This window comes from Lagopus leucura, unplaced genomic scaffold (assembly GCF_019238085.1).
Source record: "Lagopus leucura isolate 7727_CA_CO unplaced genomic scaffold, USGS_WTPT01 Super-Scaffold_100159, whole genome shotgun sequence".
In the NCBI taxonomy this organism is placed as follows: Eukaryota; Metazoa; Chordata; class Aves; order Galliformes; family Phasianidae; genus Lagopus; species Lagopus leucura.
Window position 1 is genome coordinate 8,698,086 of NW_024962335.1, and position 24,137 is coordinate 8,722,222.

The 24,137-nt window shown below is 39.5% G+C and overlaps 1 protein-coding gene across 7 annotated transcripts; it reads left to right on the forward strand.

Annotated features, from left to right (window-relative positions):
• The first annotated feature begins 1,688 nt into the window (after nucleotides 1-1,688).
• TMPO (thymopoietin) lies at nucleotides 1,689-23,002 on the forward strand. 7 transcript variants are annotated; one of them, XM_042890082.1, is made up of 11 exons: nucleotides 1,689-2,017; nucleotides 10,100-10,226; nucleotides 11,791-11,949; nucleotides 12,859-12,959; nucleotides 17,641-17,760; nucleotides 17,866-17,961; nucleotides 18,527-18,637; nucleotides 19,446-19,535; nucleotides 19,616-19,681; nucleotides 19,843-19,937; nucleotides 21,119-23,002. In XM_042890082.1, exons 1-11 carry the CDS (start codon nucleotides 1,778-1,780, stop codon nucleotides 21,408-21,410), a joined length of 1,497 nt encoding a protein of 498 aa, XP_042746016.1. In that variant the 5' UTR covers nucleotides 1,689-1,777; the 3' UTR covers nucleotides 21,411-23,002. The 7 variants fall into 7 exon arrangements, with proteins under 7 accessions (XP_042746016.1, XP_042746018.1, XP_042746020.1 ...); XM_042890084.1 differs by lacking the exon at nucleotides 17,641-17,760; XM_042890083.1 differs by lacking the exon at nucleotides 19,616-19,681 and having other exon boundaries at nucleotides 1,691-2,017.
• Nucleotides 23,003-24,137: the final 1,135 nt, after the last annotated feature.

A 24,137-nucleotide genomic window follows, 5' to 3' on the forward strand; every position in this document is an offset into this window, starting at 1 on the left:
TGTTTTAAAACACTGTGACTTTGTATGAATGGTGTTTTTACTTTTCATGTTAATGCAATATCTAAAGAGCCTTGTCACAGCTACATTTCTGATGGATGTTGTTTCAATCTGCAACAGGTTTCAGATCTTATTTATATGAATAAGATGCAAATTCTGAAAGTGAAAGAAGCATCTGCTTTCCAAGACACCTACAAGGGCTGCTCCTAAAGTAATGCCTCCTACTTAGTTCTCTTGGCCTATGAGATCAGAAGTGGACATCACTGATAGAGCAAGGGAGCTTGACCCATCCTACCAATATTCCATTATTTTGTTGCCACGTGACTGATGGTAGCAAAGGGGCAGTCTGACGAAATGGCATCTGACATGGAAGTGCATATGAAGCAAAGGTACGGAACTGAATTCCTCAGTGTGAAAAAAAAATTGGAGCCCACTGACATTCATTGATGCGTGCTGAGAGTTTATGGAGAGAACAGTGGACGTGAGCACAGTGAGGTGGAGAGTTGTGCATTTCAGCATTGGAAACAGCAGATCATCTCTGCTGGTAAAGGTTTTAAAATAAGTGTGGTATGCAGGCTCTTGTTCACTGCTGGTGAAAGGCATAGCAAGTGGTGGTGGCTATGTTGAAAAATAGAGTTTCATAGGTGAGAATTTGTTCTATCAAATAGTGTTTTGTACTCTTTGCATCTGTTGTCATTTCCATGGGAATAATTTTTTGAGTGATTTACTCCATACAAAAAAAGAACAAAATATTTCACATATTGGTTACAACAAACAGCAGATGGTAGCCACCACATATCATTAGTTTTGCTGCAAAGTAAACTAAATTCTGCAAGCTCAGCTATTGCCTTGCATTAACTGCTTTGTTACACTGCACCAATTCATCAATGGGAAGCACCAGTCTTGGTGTGGGCAGACCACTTGAAATTCTCTCCTACAGAAACAGCCCTCAGCATAACCACAGCTGACACTGCAGCGACGGCCAGGCAAACCGGAGCGACAGGGACGGAGCAAACCAAACCGGAGGGCAATCTCCTCCGCTACGGTGTGAAACTCCTTCAGGAGTTGGACTCAACGATCCTTTCAGCTCGGGGCGATTCTGGAACTCTAAGAAAGAGTGGGCGCAAACACCGACGATCCTGTTTCACACCTGGGATGGATGGATGAATTTACATAGCCACTCAATTATTTCCATCTCCGATATTTCAAACACATAGGGTACATAATCAGATGTAAATTTTGAACAGCTCCCGTCGTAAAACATAGGCAAATTCACAACGGTGAGCATTCCCAGCGAGCAGCACGTAAACGCAAGGACTTAATTCGGGTTTAATCTCAAACTCAGCCCTGCTCTCTCAGCGGGGCAGCTTGCGAAACGCCTGAACTCAGCACTCTCACGGGTGCTCTTCCCGATTCCCCACAGCCGAGAAAGGCAGCAGGGCGACCGCACCACGAGTGAGGCGTAGGGCGGAAGGGCGGCGCCCAGCCCCTCAGGGCAGCACCACCCCGCGCCTCTCCCGCCCGAGCCGAATTTAAACTGCGTTGCTGATCCCCGCGCAAAGCACTAACGCTGGCCGAGCCCGCGCGCCTCTCCCTTCTCCCGCCCTACAGCCAATAGAAGAACCGCTTCGTCCCCCTCCCCGCCAATCGGGGCGCGGCTTATTGGCGGCTGCGAGGAGCGCTCGCCGTGCGCGCCCGCTCGCTGTGGAGCTGGGTGCCTGGCGCGGGGCAGCGCGTCCCCTCCTCCCGCGCTTTGTTAGTGCCTCGGCGGGCGGCGGCGATGCCCGAGTTCCTGGCGGACCCCTCGGTCCTGACGAAGGAGAAGCTGAAAAGCGAGCTGATCGCCAACAATGTGAGCCTGCCGGGCGGCGAGCAGCGCAAGGACGTCTACGTGCAGCTCTACCTGCAGCACCTCACCGCCCGTAACCCGCCCGTCGCCGCGCAGCCCGACTTCTCCAGTGACGAGGAGCGGGAGCCCACCCCCATCGGCGTCCGGGGCCGCGGGGCCTCCGTCGGACGGGTGAGTGCTGCAGCGCCGCGCTCCCGGGGCCCTCAGCCCGCCTTCCAGCCCAGCCGCGGCTCGGGGCCCGCCTGGGGCGCAGCGCCTCCGCCCGCCCGGCTCCGGGGCAGCTCCGCCGAGAGCGCCTGAAGCGCGGCCCCCGGCAAACAGCCCCACGTGGAAGGCTGCGAAAGAACAGCTTGTTTGTTTTGGTTAATGAAGTGCGCCGTTTCAGTACGGTCTGCTTAATGTAGCTGTCTGCTCCTACGGCTGAGCACGTGTTATAGAGCCAAGCGCCTCTGCTGTGCTGTTAGGTGCCTTCTGGACGTAGTTCTTAATACCGTGCGTGTAGGGGACAGGGCAGCTGGTGCCGCTGAGTTCTTCTCCCTTTAGATATTTAGAATCCTTTAGAATTTCTCACGAGAGCTATGTAAACGCTCGCATATCATTTAAGCGATAGTTCAATTCATAAATGAAAAGTAAGCGTGCTGTCTGGCCTTGTAAGAGATTGTCAGCCGCAGTTTAGATTTTTAGACGCTACGCTATTTGATTATATCTGCAATACTCCCTTTAAAACCACCTGTAAAACAAGGGCATGGATCACTCTTTAAAAGATATTCCATACTTCAAACTTAAAAACAAAACAAAAACAACAGCCAAACATGCCAACAGTGCTTGAACTGATAAACTGAAAATTGCACCTAAAAGATTTCTAACCAAATGGTTTGTCTCTTTCAACATCTGCCTAATTAAAACACTGGAGTTTACATGGGAGAAATTGTATGCAAGACTTAACACTGAACTCAGCACTCCTTTAATATAGTGGTTTGCCTGTAGCATTTTTTTAAGGTGCTTCCAAGTGTAATAGGATGAGCTTGAATCCAGGGTGTAAGCAGCTTGTGTTGGGAAGGAGTCCCTGGAGGTTTTGTTTGTTTTTCCCCTCCTTTCCTTTTTCCCGGGGCTTGAGCTTAAACAATTAGAGGTGGCTTTTCTGTTGTTTACACAGTGGGTGTTACTCTTACACTTTTACTTTTGTTAACAATGTCTGTAAGGCTTTCTGCTGCTCTTGTGTTAATTTCAGAGCAGTAAATTCCAAAATGTGATGAATGGTGCTGGTGGCAGCTGTTTGGATTTAAGCGTCCTGCGTCCTATCTGTGGGACTCTGTTATGGAAACTGAGTGAAGTATCTTGATAAGATTAAGAGGGGACAGAAAGAAAAGCATTTCAGACCTCTGAAAGAGGGAACTGAAAACGTGGGGCAAAGGGGAGGTACCCTGACTTGGAATTAATATAGGAATGCTGTATTTTATCTAAGTTGCTTTGTAAGGCCTGGAAACAAAGGTGGGTTTGGTGTTCTGTTTTTCTTTCCTCTGTGCAATTTGATTGTTTTATCTTGTGTATTTCTTTTACGCGTATACTTAAGAGGATGAGAAAAGTTGGTACTGGGTGCCTTAGAAAGTAAGAGCAGTCTAATCTGTGGTGATACAGTAACATGGATAGAAGGAACAAAATTGCAGTGCTCTACTTGTTCCACTTTTATTTGTGTTGGAGGTCTTAGATACTGTTGTGTTGATTTAAGAGAAAAATGTAAACCAGGTGTTGTAAACCTTTATAGGTCAACTGCATGGCATCTTCCGTATCTTGTGGCATTCTAAAAGAAAAATTAAGAGCTGCTTAATTTAAAAGTTGCAGAGAACTCTTCAGTGCAGATGATGCAGTCGCGGCTAGTGTGAACTTGCTGAAAACCGTTGAATAGATTTGCATCTTCACTGAATCACAGAACGGCCTGGGTTGAAAAGGACCACAATGATCATCTGTTTTCAATCCCCCTGCTATGTGCAGGGTCGCCAACCAGCAGACCAGGCTGCCCAGAGCCACATCCAGCCTGGCCTTGAATGCCTCCAGGGATGGGGAGGGTTCTGGCCTGCTGTGATCTGTTATTTTTTTAAATTTCTTTAGATATGGGTTTTTGTTTTTTAAAGACTTTATAAAATTAAAGGAACTTGATGCAGAAAACTTGTTCTCGCTGCTGGGTAAACGAGTGCCTGATGCGTGGAGGGGGAGAGAGAAAAGGCCAGCAGTGCGCTTGGAGCAAAGAGGTGCTTTGAGTAGAGAGGAGCGAAGTGAGACCTGTCGCTGCGTCTCGAGCTGGCGCTTACTCACTCGGAATACCAACACGTGCGGCTTTGTGCTCCCACGCGCCCTGCCTGCTAAGTCCCGTCTGCCGAGGTTCAGCTGTCCGTCGCTTCGCTGCTCCGATCGGGCCCGGCCTGCCGGCGCTGTGCCAAGTGCATCGTGCGCCTCTTCGTGCGCGGAGCTGAGCCCGGCGCGGCCCCTCCGCCTTCGCCAGCGCGGGGCGGGGGCTGGAGGGCGGGGCCGGCCGTAGAAGCCCTCCTTCCCCGCTCCGCCGGGGTTTCTTTTCCTCCGAGTGTTTTTGGGAAACGAGTTCAGCGCGGTGCTCTGAGCGTCTGTGCTGCAGCTGCTAGGAAGCTAGGAAGGCGGAACTGCGTCCGAGCTACCTTTCTTAAAACAAAAACCTCAGTATGCTGGTGATGTGAAGCTGAGGTGGCGTAGGACAAGTGTCTTGCATCCGCAGTGATGTTGTTCTTGCTCGTGTTTGTTTATATTTCCCTTTTTTTTTTTTTTTTTTTTTTTTTTTTTTTTTATCCTGATACAGCCATGAGCATACAGGTGATTAAGATGAATGTCTGAGCAGACCCAACTTTAAGAGAGTTTTGTTCTGCAGAGTGTTTTCAGGCCCTGGAGATGCTTTGGAATGGCAACTCTTTAGGCAGACAGTGCGTTTTTTTCTTTTCTTTTTGGAACCTGGTGTTCACAACGGAAGTATTTTAGCGTGGTAAGAACTCATGAAACTCAATCTTTTATGAACTGTAATGTGGTGCAGCAAATTGCATGTACTGCAGTCTGCTATGCACAGGGTGTTGTCAAATACATAAAATTGACTAAATCAAAGTAAACTTAATTATTGTTTCAAAGATTTCACAGGAAAGCTCTTCCAGAGTATCTTTTAAAATGTGAGCACTTCTCTAGATATAACACTAGTTTTGGGGCGAGGTTGGATGTGTCTTTGCTTTAGCCACTTAAACTTACCATGAGAGGTAAGCATATAATGTCTTAAAATACTTCTCTGGACCTCACTTTCTGAAGTTGTCTAGAATATCCAGCTACTCTAGGCGTACTGGTGTGGATAGTTCTGTTGGTTTTGTTTTGGGGGAGGCTGTTTTTCCCATTTCCCACAGTGTTGTTTGAGGACAGTGGCTGATACTGCAGAAACCTTTTTCCTGCAGGGGAAACTACTCTGTGTGGGTGCTTATGGTGTTGGTTGAACTTAAGCTGGATGTCAGGACAGCTATTTCTAGCTCAAAGGAGAAATAACTGCAAAATAGTATTTTTGCCTCTATAAGAGGTAGATGCTTCTAGTCAAGTCAATATCAAAAATATCATCTTGATGTTGCTGCCAAACAGGAGCTGTTCAGAGCTCAGAAGGTGTAGTTTTTCATGACCTCACTTACTGGTGCTGTTCATATCTTCCTGAAAGAACTTTATGAAACACTGAGTGAAATTCTGGGCTTCTAAAATGGTGATTTGGGAAAGATCACTCAGATGTCTTCTCACTTATGCTTGTAAAGGTGTAATGAGGACATTTGGATATGAGATGTCTATTTGTAGCTTTGTAGGAGACATCTATCAGGTAAAGATGCTCTTCATTTGTTTTAGTGAAATAGGCAGGTTTGAAAAAAAAAACAAACCCACAATCTAATTTCAGCTGTTAATAGTATGACAGGAGTAATATCTGCAGCTGATATAATTGTACTGTCTCAACTACTTCCCTATTGGAAATGGGAAGAATGGTAAAACTGGATGGTTATGAAGATGAAGACCATGAAAGATGGGATTGCATGCTTGGATAGGTGAGAGAATGTGAAGTTCATGTGCTGCTCAGTGATCCGCTCGGTGTTTCCTGTGTGGCTGTATCTCCTGACTATGATGTACTGTACAGATGTGACCCAGAGGACACATCAGCAACTTCCCTTTGAGAGCTTTTAATTGCTTTTAAGTTCATGTCAGTTTCTCAAGCTTTGTCTCCCGGTCAGTGATCCACTGTCTGAGTGGTGAGACCATCTGTTAGTTTGATTTCTTGATTTGCTTGTTCTCTGAACTTCTACTCTTTCATCAGATTCTCTGGAAACAGTTCTTCACCATGCAATATTCACCTGCTTTCAGGGCAGATGAATTCCCTGCACTGAGTAAAATGGAATTTAGTGTCTGGGGGAGGAGGAGGAGGCGGAGGCATAAGTCCATAATCTTATCATTTAGGACTGCTGCCTTACATAGACACTGAGGTCTGGCATGTCCTTGCTAGGGGTAAAAGACAGAATTCTCAAAGCTAACTTTATCAACATCTCTGGATTAGCTGCTGTATAATTTCCTTTCCATTGTTTATTTTGTTTGTCATAAAGCTTAGTAAATATAGTATTAATGTTCAGTCTTAAAATTATACTATGGCAGAAAATGTTTGTATATAACTGAATAACAAGTGCATGGGGAGTAGACCTCAGTGTTTCAACGTGCAAGCCTGGCAACTGCAGTTGCTTATCTTTCCCAAGAGAAGTAAGTGTCACCAGGGGTGACACTGTGCAAACTGGAGAGTTAAAGAGCATCCTGTTGACATGATTTGGGCTTCTTTAGCCTGTCTTAACCTCATTCAGAGGAATAGTAAAGAAGCCCTGAGCCTTTCTGCTGCTGGTGATGAAGCTGCACCTGTTCGAGATTAAAGCCTTTGGATATCTTAATGTGGGTGCCATTTAACTCAGGATTTGAAAATACTTTTGATGTACCATAGCTGTTTGCATAATGACTTCTTGATGGTGTTACTCCTGCTTGTCTGGTGGATCAGTTTTGGAAGCTAATGCAGGTAGCAATCAGGTCTGTCTGACAAACTGATCTGTGGTTGTTGGATTTCTCATCAGCAGGAATAGTAAAGATGAGGTATGAATTAGCATAGCTTAAACTTTCTGCTCCTTCCCTGTTACTGAAGGAAGGTGGAAGGTTTCAGTGCAGCTGGATAATACTGAGAAGGTGACCTTTTCTTATTTTGTGTTTTCCTGTTGTTGTAGAACTGAGAGCTGTGTGGGAATCCCATTCTTATAATTCACTTAAACATTCATTTGAAGGGTTGAGTATCAGCTGATCTAAAACTGAGCGTGACAGGTACACTACCAAATTGCTATCTATTTAGTAGGAATGGATCTCTCTAGTGAAGTATGCTGATCCTCTTCTATTTTTTTTCCTAGCAAATGGCCACGACTGGATGTCTTTTTCCTTAATGCTGCTAGCTCTGGTTGAGATTATGAGGTCTTCTGATAAGGATTTGTGAGTCTGGGTAGAGTGCTGCAAGCATATTTACAGGATTATGGGCAAAGTACCACCTTACTTCAGCAAATCCTGGTATTCACCACAATTTTGTTTTCAATGCTTAAACTTTTAATTTTTCAAGTGCATGCAAGATCAGGAATATATGGGTGTTCTTTTGTTTGTGTTGTTATCATTTCGAATGAGGGAAAAAATGATAAATTTTACAGTCAGTCCTTTTGACCTGTCTCTCAGGATACTCTCATGAATAAGTTGTCGTGTACAGAAAGTGCAATGGTGCTTTGTAACGTGATAACAACAGTGTTGTTGCTGAGATTCATGCTGTCATATCACAGACAAGACAGGAAAAAATTTTTCTTGTACCTTTTGCTTCTGGGACTGATCCTTAGTGATTAAGCTGCAGCTTTTTACTTGTACAAGTGAAATCATTTGCTTCTGCTTAAAGGGGAATAAGTGTTCAAAAGTAAAAATTGAAGACATCACAGAACACACGATAATCAATGTGTCTGGCTGTGGTATTGAAAGGCTCATTACTTTTGACTTTTCATTTTTCTGCTGCCCTCCTTTTCTGGTGAGGCTGACTGTTCTGATGGTTTCAATTTGTGGTAACGTGAAGTGATACAGAATAATATGATGAGAAATGGTATTTGGAAGAAAATACTACTGTTATATGTGAGTTTACTTGCATTGCTGGATCATATTACTGATAAGTTGCAGTACTGTCTGATGGAGATCTCTGTAAAGCATCTGGTAGAACTCCAAGTAGTTCTTCTGCTGTGTATTTTCCATCAATACAGCCTCTTCTGTGACGTGTAGGTGATAGAAATCAATCATATCTTAAATGTGGTTTCCAGTTCTTTAAAGAGGCATTGGAATGTCACTTCCTGCACCGTGCTAGTTTTCATATGAAATACAAAAGTATTATTCTAGTTAATCTAACCAGTGATGTGTGTGAACACTGGAGATGTCAATAGTCAGATCCTAACAACAAAACCCAGCGTATGTTTTGAAGCTCTTCACTGTTGCAACATTTCAGTAGTCCAGGAAGTCCAGAGATGAAAAATCTTATTAATACAATAACACCACTTTGTGGTAAGTGTAACTAATAGGTTAAAAAGTAAATAAATTTTTCTGCTTGTAGCTGCAAGTTACTTGATTTTTGTTACAGGATAAAAGGGTCCTGTTATTTTAAAAGCAAATAAGATATTTTTTCATGATAAAGGAATGGAAGGGCAGATTCATACCTCATTTCATCAGTCACTAGACAAACTTGTCACTGACATTTTTATCCCTTCTTCAGACTGCGTGGAGACCTTTTCTTAATTTTGAGAAACAGTACAAGTTCATGGAGATTCTGTTGCTTTTCAACTGTTAATTTCATCATGCTAATGTTATAACAATCCAGGAGTTAAAGAAAGTCTAAGTTAATTAGGGAGGCATTTACACTGGAAAATCTTATATGGTTGCTGTTCAGCTTTAAAATATCAAGAATAAGCTTGCATGCAAACCAGTGGTAGAACTGGCAAAAATGCCTGTCTATTTCCTATTGACTCATTTCGATGATCTTCTTACAATCTTCTAGTGCTGTCTTAGTAAATGTATCAAGAAAAGAGCTTTTAATCATGAATGAATGTTACAGCTTATTTGCATTTGGGATTTTAGGGTTTTCAGTAAGTAGCAAGAGACCCTGATAGCTCTTCTGAGCAATCAAGTTGAATCCTATTAAGTGTATTATTTGTGTATCTGTTTAGATACTACAACTTTGAGATACTGCTTTGAAGTAAGTTGTATTAGTTTCTTTTCTGTTGAGCAAGCAATTCCTAAGCATTTATTCTGCCATCGTAGCTCATCACCCTCTTGAAGATCTTGGAGCCTGGGAATGTCTGTGGTAGCAGCATTTGTTCTACTTGGGAAGCCTTTATGATCATTCTGGATGTTGTGGAAACAGCTAATTTGGGAGTAGCATCTTGGCAGGTTATTTTGATAACCGTCTGCATATGGTGGTGTGTTGCCAACTGTTCAAGAAGTGTTGCCAGAGTTGTTTGTAGGATTCAATCAGGATGCAGTAAGAACGACCTGAGGAGATAGGCAGGGTATTGAAAATTTGGGGGTGTTCTTGGCTTTGCCACTCCCTCTCTCATTTCATAACATCGTGTAATCTCCCAGAGAATGTTAGTAGAAGAGGGGAAATAGGGATTTGGGGAACTTCATTGGGAGTGTGTGGTTACTGAGGAACTACTTCCATAATCATAGAGGAAGAGGTATTGACCTGCTAGGTAGAAGGATAGTAGAAAAAAGCCAATGGAATGTGAATATTTGTAGTTTAGAGTAGTGTTGGATGAACATCTACAAGTTTACCTCTCCAATCATTGGACAGCAATCCTCTCCATTTGCATACCTCGAGTTAAAACATGGTCAGAATAATGAGTAAGATATTTATTATTAATAAATATATTTTTATATAGAGGTATAAATTATACCTCTATGGCATCATATAATGGGCATTTCCTTTTATGATAGGAAACATGTTTGTGTGTTATTTCATAGGTGTAAATGGTTTGAAGTGTTTGGTGTATGCTTTACTTTTAGTTGGGAACAGGTAGGAGAAGAATATGACTACTTTTCTAATGGCTCTCTTAGCTGCCTGTGCCCTCAGAATAAACACGTGTTCTGCGTTAACTGGAAACATTCTGCCTTTTGTTTTCACAGAAAGCCACAAAGAAAACTGACAAACTCAGGGCAGAGGAAAAGGATGACTTGGATGTAACAGAGCTCAGTAATGAAGATCTTCAAGAGCAACTTACGAAGTATGGAGTAAATCCTGGCCCAATTGTAGGTATGTCAACTAAACTAAACTTCAATGCCGAGTAGTCTAAGGTTCTTTGATAAGGTTACTTGTTAGTACCAATGCTATTGCAATTTTATTTTCCACTGAAGATGTTTTCATTGAACTAAATACATTGAAAATACTTGAAGCATTTTCCACATTCTTGTGAAGGCAAATTCGCAGTTTATTCCCCTTATGTTCTAGGCTAGCTATACTTGTTTCAACTCCTTTTCTGAAGCTATGAAACTATTAAAGATCAGCACTGTGGAAATTAGGTCTGATACAGAGGTTGAGATCTGGAGCCTGCCTAAATAGCAAGTATACCTTACATAATAATTTAAGATCTGAGGGCAGAATGAGCGTGGAACTTGTTCCTTAGGGCATTTCCTGCGCCCTGCATTCAGCATTAATTTTTTTTTTTTTTTTTTTTTTTTTTTTTTCTGGCCCCTTAACCTTGCATTCCATCCTGTACGCTGACCTACTTCGGCAGGGTGGATGGCAAAAACTCCCAGCTTAGTCCCCTGCCTTAGGCACTCTCCTGTAATACAAGATCAAAGGTCCTTGCCTTTCAGATTGGGCACTGGCCTGATGGCAAGATAATTTGATTTTACAACTCTTCAGTAGGAGATAGTTTCATCTAGCACACTGAGCCTTCTGTAGAATGTGTTTGAAATAGAATGGAATTGCCAGTAATAAAGTCTGGAGTCTTGTGTGTGTTCAAATAATTTGGTGCATAGTATTTTCTGTTACCTGTTTCTGTATGTTTGCTCATTCAACCTCTTTCTCTTGGGTAGAGCTCAAAGCTCCTGGAAAATTCAAGTAACTACGCAGTCCCCTAGAAATATGTTCAGACTTGATTTTAAGTAAAAACTTCAGTTCCTACAGGGTGTGGATTCTGTTGTGACAGCTGTTTTTTATATATGTGTAAAGAAGACTTCTCAGAAGACTTCAGATAAGCAGGACTTTGCTGTTGCTAGCAGTGCAGGCACTGGTTATTTCTACTTTCTGTTTTTTTGTTAGCACAGTCCTGATGTGAATGTATGTGACAGCTTTTTGTTTTAACTTCACAGCTGGATGCAGGAAACAGAAAGCTTTGTTCTTGTTGCTTACTTACACCACCTGTCATGCTTATTGGTCTGGATTTGAAAGCAGGGCAAATGTTAAACTAAGGAGAGAGATGTTAATTTCAGGATAATGGGGCTAAGATGACAGTATTGGAATCTGCATGGATGCTTGCCTTTGCAGTATCAATCTCATTAAGTTTTTGTGAGGGTGTGACAACTCATGTTGCGATGTGTGAAACGACATTATAGCAGATTGAGTTACCCTTCTGTAGATGAATGCTCACAGCAGTAGGTGTACCAACACATCTCTGCTTGTCAGTTCTCTTGAACCAAACACTCAAGCCTTAGAGGTACAATTATATACCTAGATATACATGCTGTGGGTGTACAGACATGAAAAATACAGAATAAGTGTATGGAAATTCCTGAGGAATACATAATAATGAAGTTCTAGCAGTCAGGCCAGGAAAGACCAAAGCTGCATCTCTAGCATGTATCTTTTGCTACAGCTACTACAAGGAAACTTTATGAGAAAAAGCTGTTGAAACTGATGGAGCAAGGTCCAGAACCGAAGACACCTGTGCCTCTCCCAGTGATTTCTTCAACTACTGAGAACACCAGACAGAATGGAAATAATGATTCTGACCAGTACAGTGACAATGAAGAAGGTAAGCCTGAAGCAGAACTTGCATGCAAACTATTCAAGTTACTTATGAATAACACTTGGAGTAGAAGAAATATCTGAAGAGAGCATGATCTGCTGTTTGTTGAGGCTCAAAGATACGGCAGTAGACCATGTTGTTTGTATACTTCATGGAGCGCTAACACAGTGACCCAGGAGGTGTTCTGGGAAATGAAATTTTATTAGTAGACTGTTCCTTTCTTATTCGTCCAGTTTCCCTACAGATCTGAGCCTGTAAAAGTGCTAGGTGGAGAACTGGATATTAAGTGTTCAGTGTTCTTTGCACTTCAACTTTGAGTTTCATCTTACAACACACACACAGTAGTTACTTCTATTTTGGGTTAGTGTGTCAGTGTTTAAGTTCATGCTTCTAAACTCAGTTTAATTTCTTGCAGATGGTAATTCCTCTTATACTCTGTTCCTTAGGGACCTGGAGCGGGTTGACTGATTTATCTGGGTGGGTGGGTGTGTTGTTCCTACTCTTTTAATATTAAGAAATGATAGGGGCTGGAGAGGTAGAATCTGAAGCACACCATGTATCTTACAAGAAGTAATGGTGTATGCTTTCAAGGAACATCGCTTTAGTTAAAGTAACGGCAATCTGATACTGGTTTCTAAGTGGAACAGCTGAAATAGTCAAAGATTGTCTGCCTGAATTATAGGAGTTTTATTATTTTTTTTTTAGGACAGAACTCATGCATTGGGTCAGTTAAGGTCATTCTTCAGAAGATTGTGTTCTTCACTAGGGAAACTTAACCTATGCCAGGTTGTTTAAGGAAACAGTAGTCCATGAAGTTTGATACCTCCTCAAATTAGTGCAATAAAATTCATTTAAACCAATTGCAGTTTATCGATCAGTGATGTTATAGAAACCAGTTATTAAAACTCATTACAGATCTAAAGACTGAGCTGAGGCTTGAGAAGAGAGAACCTCTGAAAGGCAGGATGAAGACTCCAGTAACACTCAAACAAAGAAGAGTTGTTGAGCATAACCAGGTATGTTTCATTTAGTGGCATCTAGAACAGCCACTAACTGCAGGCAGTGTACTCACTAAACATAATCATGTGTGTGATATGCTGTTCTTAAAAATTTGGTGGTGATCTTTGTTTTAAGAAAGCCTGTTCTAATACAGCATGAAAATCTTGTGAATTAACTACATCTGCTGCTTTTTGCCTATGTGTTAATGTTCAAAATCATGGTCTGCATGGTCACACTTGCCAGTGTGTGTAGCTCACCTTTGAGGGAAAGCTCTAGGTAACCTTTACCTTTTCAAAATCTGACCGATAATGGGCTGGAGGTACTAATGTTCTGTTGCATATTTATAAATGACTTAAAAGGAGCAATTTCCTAAAAATAAATAAATAAAATCTGAAAATATTTTGTGAGAAATACTTTTAAATACTCCTGTACATCGTATTTCTATGTATTTTTAGTGCCTATCTAAAGATAAACAGAAATGTGCATACACTGGTCTGTTATTGTGGTTTAAATGTAACAATCTATAAAATAATGCATTTTTTTATAGAGATGTGTGTGTATATACACACATGCAACATCTCTGGTATCTATAGAATGCTTTTTCCTCGGCCACACTTAGCAGCCTTACTAGAATACACATGAATTTATTAGAAAACTTTTCCTTAGAAAAATAACTATTTTCAACTTCAAAGTATGTACCTCTTGTCCTTTAATATTACCATTAGTTCTCTTGGCCAAAGGAGGATTTTACAGAGGTGCCTCAGGCTTTCAAACTGCTGACTAAATACTGGATTCAGTGATTGGTGGCTGATCTGTTCTTATGATGTGACAGTGTCACTAAATATCCTGCTGCACAGCTTAGATTACTTAGGATATTTACAGTGTTACTCATCTGACCAATAAGTAGTGGAGTTATGCTACATTAAGAACTTGTCCAAAAAGCATTCAAGAGGGGAGCGATCTGACCTGTTAATAGCCTGATATTAGCAGATCAGAACGTTAAGAGAGTAGTCTTTTCTCAAGATTGTATAGGATGGTAAATTCCATATTGCTCCTATTTAGGTGGGATATCACCTAAAGCAGGTAATGCACAGCTCTCTGTGTTACAGTTACTGGGTTCCTCAGCTACTTCTGCTTATATTTAACTGTATTCTTAGGGGTGCAGACTAAACGTATCTTTCTTCTACAGATCAAAACAAACACACAGTTCAACAAACAAAATCAGTGTTCTTTAACATAATCAATTTGACCTCATGATGGTCTTTATAATGGGCATCAGAATCATAAGGTTCTTCTGTTTTAGGAATTATTCTTTTCTAAGTCACTGTCCATCCAAAAATCCCTGCTAGCTTCAGTGTGGTGGAGGTGTTTTATTTAGCTGTCAACAAATCTTTGTAATCTTCAGGTACCTGCTTCGTTTTTTTGTGTTTTTGTGGTATTTTTTGGTGGAGAGGAATTATTCAATTCTTAAATATAATTTTGCTGTAATAAAACTAAGTTATTACTCTATTTGCTCTTGCAGTCTTTTGTCTGTGGTATAGATGTAATATTTTTGCAGTTTGCATATTTTAAATACCAGTAATTAATCAAAGGAGTATCTCTTGAAATGCCATCTTTGCGGATTAGTCAAAACGACAAATTCTTGAAGAACCCTCAAGTTTGTTAAAGCTTTTGCCTTTAAACTTGTGACTGCTGCTTTAAAAAAAAAAAAACCTTATAATTTCTTGAGTCAAAGAGAAAGCAAAACTCAAAATGTTTTTGGCTAGCAAATAAAACTGGAAGATTTGGAAGATGGTAACCTTTATTTCTTGTGAAATGGGGTCTCTAGATTGCATCTAATTCTGCAGAATGAGTATGGTCACTTGACACATCATTTGCAATTTCTGTTTGCTGTCTGGCAATGAGTCAAAGATTGAAACTCTGAAGAGTGGTGGGGCTAAACTGGTTGGCAGTGTGATGTGAACGGCTTATTAGTCACTTATGGATCCTATGCTGCACTATTCTTAGTGTAGATGTATGCTGTCATGTGGTGCTGAAGGCTTGGCACTGGTGGATGTTAGTGTTCTTTCTTATGAGTGCAAATAAGAAATCTATGGAGGTTGGTGTAAAAACCAGAGGAGGAGGTGAGTGGGAGGCATTGACTTGTCTTATCAGCTGGTTAGCAGCAATGGGCCAGATGAATTTGAGTCCTGCCCTTTGTGCCTAATTGCCTCCTCATAGTGAACTAAGTAAGTTGGAAGAAAACACTAACTTTGAATGTATTCTGCCAGGCAGGTGAATATAGAGTTAGATTTGGGGAGTGTGGGCTTAAGGCCACATAGTAGGTGAGAAACAGGTGGATTAAGCCATGTAGATGTTAAGGAGTCCTTAGAGCTTAGAATTTTTTGCTCCTGTGACATTTCTACAGTGGCATTCTGGTTGTGCTGTGTTCCCCTACTCTTCTTTACTCTGTTTTTTATTACCTGTGTAACGACTTCATGGATATCAAACATGCATGTTGTAGTTGCTGACATACACATCTATTGTATGTATGCCATGTGAAAAGCACAGAACTGTCAGTTGGTAAGTGATAGGTCAGGTATCTTACATAAGTCTTACATAAATTAAAACGATGCATAAATCTACAGGTGTCAATGCCAAGTTTCAGCAACCCGCGTTGAGGAACCTCAGCCCCGTGGTGGTTATAGAGGGGTGGGGAGGAGGAGGGCTGGTTGGTAAGGCTCATTCATCATCATCATTACCTGTGTCAGTTGAACACGTGTTCTGAATGATGCTTGTAAACATCATTATTATGCTTCTAAACATCATTATTGCATCTTTCTGACTATATACCAGGGTACTGGTGTATCTAAATATTACACTTCAGTAGGGTTTATTTACTTCAGGTATTTGTTGTAGGATAAGCATAGAACACCTGTTCAATTAATGATGGACATAGCTGTGACTGAAGACATAAATACTTTTTTCTGGTCTATTGAATAGGCTCTGCTGAAGTTGGGATGGGTCTCATGCAGTACACTTAGTCTTGTCCTGAATTTTTCATGCAAGATTTCCCTGGTACTTAAAATGCATGACTTTCAACCATCTGAGGAACTCAGTATGTAGGTTTTTATTTACTCAAGACTTCTTTAGAAAAAAGTTCCTAGAACTACTAATGAAGAGCTCCCCCTGGAGCTCTCCATTTGTAGGACAAGAAAATTGTCTTGCCTTCTTGAGCAGAATTAGAGTCGACCTTCTCTGAAATTAGGGGCTTTTTTTTCTAAAGCTTCTGAGGAAGAACACCTCAAATAGAAAGAGGCAACATGATAGAATGTTGCAAATTAAGCTTTTCTTAACGGGGGATGTGAGAAGCTAGTGTCTAGTGAGTGTATAAGCAGGGATTAGGAGACCTTTAATCAGAAGTATGTTTAAATTTGAAAGTATCAGAGACATAGGCTGAAATATATAGTTCTGTATGAAATATCTGAATCTATTTGGACTTGAGATCTGTTCATAAATATGTATCATTCAGTTATCAGATTATTTCAGTGACTTTGAAGTATAGCAAAACACTTGTGCTCCCTCTGCTGGTTATGTAGTAGCTGTAATACTTCTGTTCAAAGTTATAAGGCTGCTCAGCTTCTAGTTTCACTAGGGTAACTTCAAAGGTACACGTGGGAAACTGAGAAGGGTGGTGGTGTACTTATTTATTAAGGGATAATGAAGCCTATAGTCTTCAGCCTATACTCTGAATGCACTGTTTTGTGGGCTAATTCTTCCAGTGAAGTTATTTTGATGCACCACTCTGTGTTACTCCCATCAACACCAAATGTAACTTTCAAAAACTTGGTAATGCACCAGTGCAAGAGATGCATAGATTTCATTATTGACAAAGGATTTTTCTCTAATTGTTTTTAAACAAACAAAATCTTAGGTCTATTTTAGAAGAAGCAGGCAGTCTCTTGTCTCCCTTTCCTTCTAGATTTATGCTTGGAATTAGATTTGAGGAAGATTTTAAGCATAAAACTTGCAGTAAGGCTGTGGGAATTGATCTATGCTTCCTTCTGGCTATGAAAGTCTGGCACTTTGCTATTATTTGGCTTTATTATGAACTGTTTTAAGCTTGGCCGTTTAAACCCACAGTTGAGTGACTTTTATCATTGTGGAAACTTCTAAGATTGTAAGAACATCTCCCTTTTCCTCTATCTGGAGATGAGATCTTGTTAATATGGAGGTGTCTGTGTCTGAATTGTCTTCAGGAGAGAATACATTTGTGGGTTGAACAAATTATTGCATTCTGCTTATAATCATAAGTTGTTGGTGGTTTTTTTTTTGGGGGGGGGGGGCGGCCCCTCAAGGTAAGAAGCCTAGAAGTCAGCATATCCACTCTCTGATTTTCAGTACTTGAAGCATCAGTGATTTCATGCTGTTGCAGTGAGAAGATCAACGGTTTTTACTGTTAGGTATTATCCAGTCAGCTCAGTATTTGAGAAACAGTTGACTCTAAGTATTGTAGTCATCACTGCCCATTTAGCTAGCTAGATGTTATTGGATCCAAGGTTACTGGGTTTCTTCAGTTTGTTTTCAGTGTGGGGTGTTTTGCTTTTAGTTTTAGATGTTTGTTCTGGAATATGTATGCTATTTTGGCTTTTGGTTGTGTGTATCCAATGTTGAGAGCTGGCTTTCATGTATTTGATCATGTGTTTGATACTTGAATAGACTTATTCTCAAGATGAAGTTACTGAGACTGTCTGGACAAGTGGATCTTCAAAAAGTGGACCTCTTCAGGCATTTTCTAGGGAGTCTACAAGAGTGTCAAGAAGAACACCAAGGAAAAGGGTGATGAGAGGCTTATTATAATAGAAAAGCTTATTTTTTTTCACTATTAGGGTCCCAGTGGCTATTTTATTCAACTGTTTTCTTTTGTTTGTTTTAAACAAACAGGTGGAAGCTACAGTACAGTTGCCTGTAGATGATGCTGTTATATCAGAGAGTACTCCCATAGCTGAAACTATATTGACTGCAAGCAACGAAACCCTAGTAAATATGCTTAGTAAATATATTTAACGAATAATGCAAGTAGTATTTTTCTGTAATACCTGTATAATATGCCTTTACTGACAGAATTGTTTTAAACAGGCTGTTTTTAAAGAAAGTAAGACTTCTTATATTCAGTAGCTGTGGAACTGTATGTTCAATAGCTATATTAGTGCCTAGTGGTGCTCACTTTGAGGTGGGACTAGGTAGACACATAGTTTCATGTCTTTTTTGGGGGGGGAGGGTTGAGAAGATCTGCTTCAAAATCTTACATCTCTTCTTAATTGAAGTATGTATAGGATATCTGCTATATCTGCTTTAAAGCTTGGCTTTTCTTGTGAACTAATTAGCTTCTATGTTTCTAAGTGGCTTAAAATAAACTATTTAGAATATAAGCATTGCATTTCCTTTGCTTATTTCAGAGTATCTGTTACATAACCTTCAGTGAATTCCTAACACGCATATATTTGCTGCAGATAAGGGTTTTGTTGTTTAGTTCTGTCTCCCTTCCCCATTTTACTTTGTGTTTTGGTTAATTCTGAGTTTGAACAATTTTGAATCTCGGCAGGTTGGCAATAGGGTGCCTGGAAATTTCAAGCATGCAGCTTCTACATTGTCAATCAGTGAACCCTCAGACATGCCCAGAAGAACACCAAAGAAACCACTGATGACAGCTGAAGTAAATTAAAACTTAGACTGTTATTGCTTACTCTCTTTGAAGAAGGTTCTTGTGTGTATGGGTTTATTCTGTAGTACAGAAGGGGTGGAGGGTCTCATTGCCCAGGTGGGCATGGTAGTGTAACCAAGCTAGCATTGTCATATGACATCAAAAAGAGTGTATATATTTTTCTTATCCTTCCTTGTTTTTGTAAGGTGGAACGAATCCTCCTTTAGATTATTATTTTACCTTACATTGTGCAGAATATACTTTTTTCTTTTGAACTATATAAGCAGTTCAAAGAATGAAATTGTTGTCTAGCTCTGATCTTACAAATCAGCATATCGTGGAAAAAAAGTGCCTTACCTGAAGGACTAAAGTGGTGGGGTTACTTGAAATCAAACATCTGAATTTAGAAAGCAACTGTAGATTTGTTAGCTACCAATAAAGAAAATCATTCTTATACTCTGTTATCCTATTCAAGCTGTTGAGATTATTTGGATAAATGTCTAAAGCACTTGAGAGTATATGTAATAGTAGTTATTAATGTAGTATTGAATTACTGTTGAATTTTACAGTACAAAATAATAGCTGGCTGAATTTAAATGGATTTCATTGCTCCATGTAGATATTTATATAAAACTTGCATTAACGCTTGTGAAGCCTGTTCTACCAATGGATCTGAGACTTATTCCACAGGCTACTTTATTTGTTTATGAGAACTACTGCAGTTTAGGCTTAATTGTCAAATAAGATGGTTGTGGAAAAAGTTGATATTTTATTTCAAACTGCATAGTATTTCACTGTACTATGGCATTGTCTGTTACAGCAGAAAGAGACAGATTGCCCACGTCAGTGCTTGGTTAATCATGTTGGCCGCAAACACTCCTATGATGTGCTCAACACAGCCATGATAGAGGTGATTGGTTAAGTTTTTTGATCATCTAGATCATTGGCTTGCAGATGTATTGCATTTATGACATATTCTTTATCTTAAAGGAAACTGAGGAGAGCAGTGAATACATTGAGACACCAAAAGTGACCAGACAGCTGCCAATAATTAAGGTTAACTAGCTTTTAAAACTCAGGAATTAAAGTTCTTAAATGTCACTGGGTGGCTCAGATGCTTCCTTACAAACTGCACGTGGTTATGGACACTGAGACAGTTAAGCAGGAGCCTATTGTTTTGAACTGTGTTAGGCTGATAATGGTTTTTGTTTTCCTAGGTGCCGGAGAGAACTCATACAGAAGAACGAAGAGTAGAAAGGGATATTCTGAAGGAAATGTTCCCTTATGAAGTATCAACACCGACAGGAATTAGGTATTGCTGAAGTCTGTGGGGGCTTGTTTCTCACTTGTTGAGAACTGTTTGAGCTGAGGAGGGTCTGTTGATTATATTGCTAGATTTCAGAGGAATGGTTTTGCAATTCTGACTTAGTGCCAGTTGAGACAACTGTTGAGCTCTTCTGCATACGTGGTTTTATTAGCCAAAACAGCCTTTTCTTTATTTGAAGTTGGGGAGCAGGGGAATAGGGGGTAGCATTATAACATAATTACAGTAGTAACTTGCTGGAGGTTAAATGGGAAAGACCTCTCCGTGGCTCCTAGTATGTCTAGATTACAGCTGTTTTAGTCCCTGCTGTTAGTTAAGAGAAGGTCTCCCAGCATAGATTTGAGATTTTTTTTTAAAGCAAAAAGTAATTTTCAAAGTCTTTTTCTGTTATGTAATTGGTCCTATTGTGGTCAAGCATTACTGTAGTGTGAATAAAGCTGGCTTTGTGAACAGAAGGACTAATACTGAAAACATAGTGCTTTAACAGAAAACTGGAATAGCCCTCTGGATAACTAAGCAGTTGGTACAGCTCACTGCCCCCCTTAAGAATATTGGCTGCTACTGCATACTGATGTCTGAAATTGGGTGGGGGCTGTGGAGTCATAGCTGTTTTCATTGGAAATCTTGCTAAATTTGTTAGGAAGCAAAAGATGATAGTAATGGATAGAAAAAATTCAAATAAAGAAAACACAGCATGATTTCTAACAAAACAGTGCAGGCAAGACTTAATTCAAATAGATTAATTACAACAGATTCTTGCAGTGTTTCCTTAATCCTTACTGCCTTATCATTTTGCACAGTGCACTGACTTGGACATCAGTGATGTTTTAATGGCCTGAGACAATTTTAGGTTTAGAAGTCCTGGAAAGACTGCAGAAGTGATCAGTTAAAATACAGGTGCAGATGCTTTGTGGCATTTTATTTCTTGTCATAATTAGAGTATCCACATAGGCCCACATATAATGGCATTTGAGTGTTTATTTAAAGGGATATTTATTTGAATGGTTAACCTCAATCGTATGCTACTCTCTAAGGCATTTGTAGACAGGTATTTCAGGTACTCTGTTCACTGAAAATAATTTATAGTTCTTCAGCTATGCTAAGATTCTCTTGTATACTTTAGATTGCTCTTTCAAACACAGAGGTGTTTTTTGTTTTCTAATTAACAGTGCTAGCTGCCGTAGACCAATCAAAGGAGCTGCTAGCCGGCCTATCGAGCACACTGACTTCAAAATGGATGAAAGTTTCTTTAAGTATGCTCCAAAATATAGTACCTCAAGTGACATCAAGTCTGAGAAACCTTCAACAAAAAAAGAACGCTCCGTTCCCCTGTGGATAAAAATCCTTCTCTTTGTTCTTGTTTCAGTCTTCTTGTTTTCAGTTTATCAGTCGATGGAAACTAATCAAGGAAATCCTTTCTCTAAATATATTCAGATGTTCTCTCAGGACGGTGCCAAATGAGTATCTTTCTGAAAGGCACACCCAATTTTGATCTCCTGTTTTTAACTGTAGAGAACTCTCCTGCCCTCTCATCGGCTCAAGGACTACTTATAAATGATGTGATTGGAACCTGATAAATTTGGATAAACGAAGCAAACTAATACTAAATGGACACTGGTAATTTTCTGGACTTTGGACTAGTAGGAGATCACTTTGCCATAGGAGTAACATTTTTTTTTTTTTCAGGTCTTTGAACTTTTGTAGGCTTTATTTTTTTAATGTGGACATCCTTTAAATTCATTTTTGAGAAACTGTATATTTGTTTTTGCGGGAACTTGGAAGCTGAGAAGGGCAAAAATGTACTAAAATGTGAAGCTGTGTTTTTAAAGCTTTTTCATTGTGCAGGAAAGAAGTTGTACTTTTGTCTTGGTAGATCTTGATAGATTATGAAGGGAGGAAGATTTGTAACAAGGGAATGAGGGAGATGCATTTTTGTATGCATTTTTCAGTAACAAATTAACTGAATTTGATCTCTTAGGAAGTAGGGAGAGTACAACAGGCTTTTCTGTAGGTTACTGTAACTTTTTAGTAAATGTAACTGTAAACTTGTTTGCATTTCTGTAAAAGTCTTGGTATCATATTAGTAACTGTTTAAGTGTAACATTTAAATGTATCACTTCATTTCAGTGCTTACAGTGTTGTAGGAGTTCAATATAAATTGGCAACAGGTGTCTTAGAGGAACTTATTTATTAGTAATATGCGTGGAAAATAAAAATTGCATCAAATACAATTTGCTACTAAATACTTTTTTGGGGTAAAAGTTGTTACCTAAGGTAGTCTAAATTCCAACTTTTAGCAGTGGTCTTTTTTCTTAATGTAAGGTCCTTCCATCACAGCTTTGTGATTATCTTTGAATATTCATGTAGAGAGGTATTCTCAAAGTGTGAAAATTCCATATGAAGTTTTATTCTTATATGAAGAGGGCATTGCTGCATTTTCTTCTACAATTTCATCTTCTGAGGTGAGATTTACTACATTCATGCAGTTGAGTATTTTTCTCAGTGGAAGCATGCTAAAACACTCAATATTGTATAACTTAGTTGAGCAGGCAGCTGACTTCACTACTACCAATGAGGAGTGATAAGCAACAACTTTTAAATTGAATGTATTCATTTTGATGTGCTTAAATCCGCAGCATACAGATGTTCAGTCTCATTGCTTCGTACAAAAATGCAATAAAATCATACTTATTCTTGAAGTGCTACTTATGAAAAGCTGAGAACTTTCGTTAATGGTCTATTTTTACTATAGGTACAATTATTGTGTAGACTAGGTATGGGAGAACATTACTTTCTGTGACCTTTGGGACAAAGATGGTAATTTGTAGCAATGCTATAGGTTTCTTCTGTTAAGATTTAATGTTTTTTTCCTTTATCTGCTTTCTGAGTAATCCAATTAGCTGAACTTGTGTCCATCCTATAGAAAATTGTAACTCATGACATTCACTTTTTTGGTGTCAAACTGCAGAAAAATAAAAATGATTTTAATGTGTGTGGATTTTCCTTACCAAAATAAATGCATTGCTGGAAAGAAGAAAGCAAAAGAAAGTCAACCTGTGCATCAGTCATTGTGTTTCGTGCTGCTGTGTTATTTCATCTTTATGAAAGTGGATTGTTCTGGTAGTAAAACTAGAGCTATCAACACGTGGTAAGGGAGAATAGTCATAATACTTGCACTGTAAATATTACCACTTAAATATTTTGCACCATTATTCTTTAGCATATGTTATCATTTTAATTTGAACAGAGGAAGTTACTTATTTTTCAGTACTCGAGTAATTTCCTTTTCGTTTTTCATCCTACTATGCAATATATGTTAATGTGAAATTATCTTTTCTAGCTATATGAAATACTTTCAACCACTTTCAGGGATACTGTTGTTGTTTTTAAACAGCAATAAAACCCAACAACCCGCAATGCAATTAAATGCCATCATTTTTTTTTTTTTCATTTATATGCTACTTGAGGGATTCTTCAAAAGATACCTCTCAACTTCAGTATTACTTCATGGAAAGTAAAGATTTCTTCACATAAGTCCTTAATCTGCATGCAGTTTGTTGTTGGGAGACAATGTATCTTACAGGAAAAAAATGTCGTCTGTCTTCTTGGGGCATTTAATATTGTGAGAGCTTTACCAACACTGCTAGAGCCAGTCAAATAATTGCGTGGGAACACACGTAGTAATAGCACAAGTAGCTGAATGATTGAATGTGCTTAAAGTATCCAAAATACCACTGTCTAAATTATACTGAAGTATGCTCTATTCTTTATATGAAAGTGGTGAAATGCTGCACTTGTACTTTTCCTTTAAAAAGAAAAAAATAACAAAATTCCTTGTTTTTTTTTTTTTTTAGGCAAAACTGGGTTAAATTTTCATCAGCAGTAACAAAATGGAGCAGATTTGTGGACTGGTACTTAACTTTTTCTTAAGCTTTTTCCCATTAAACTATGTGCTGATAATATGCATCAAGTCACAGGAGTCTGCTCTCAAGCTGTGAAGCGCTAGGTGAAATTGCCAGCATTGGAACTTAATTTTATGGTACCTCACCTATTGTAAGGCTTGGGGAGTTTACTTAATACATTAAAGATCCTCCTCGAGAGTTTCTTGTCTAAGTTAGAATTCTGTGTGTGGTTTGAAATTTAGATTGTGCTTAAGTAAGAAATGATGTGAAGGAATGTATTTTTTTC

Coding starts and splice junctions, on each gene's coding strand:
- TMPO (XM_042890082.1), top strand. CDS start 1,778: ATGCCCGAGTTCCTGGCGGACCCCTCGGTCCTGACGAAGGAGAAGCTG. Junction 19,536..19,615: donor TCAACACAGCCATGATAGAG/GTGATTGGTTAA, acceptor TTTATCTTAAAG/GAAACTGAGGAGAGCAGTGA. Junction 19,938..21,118: donor TCAACACCGACAGGAATTAG/GTATTGCTGAAG, acceptor TCTAATTAACAG/TGCTAGCTGCCGTAGACCAA.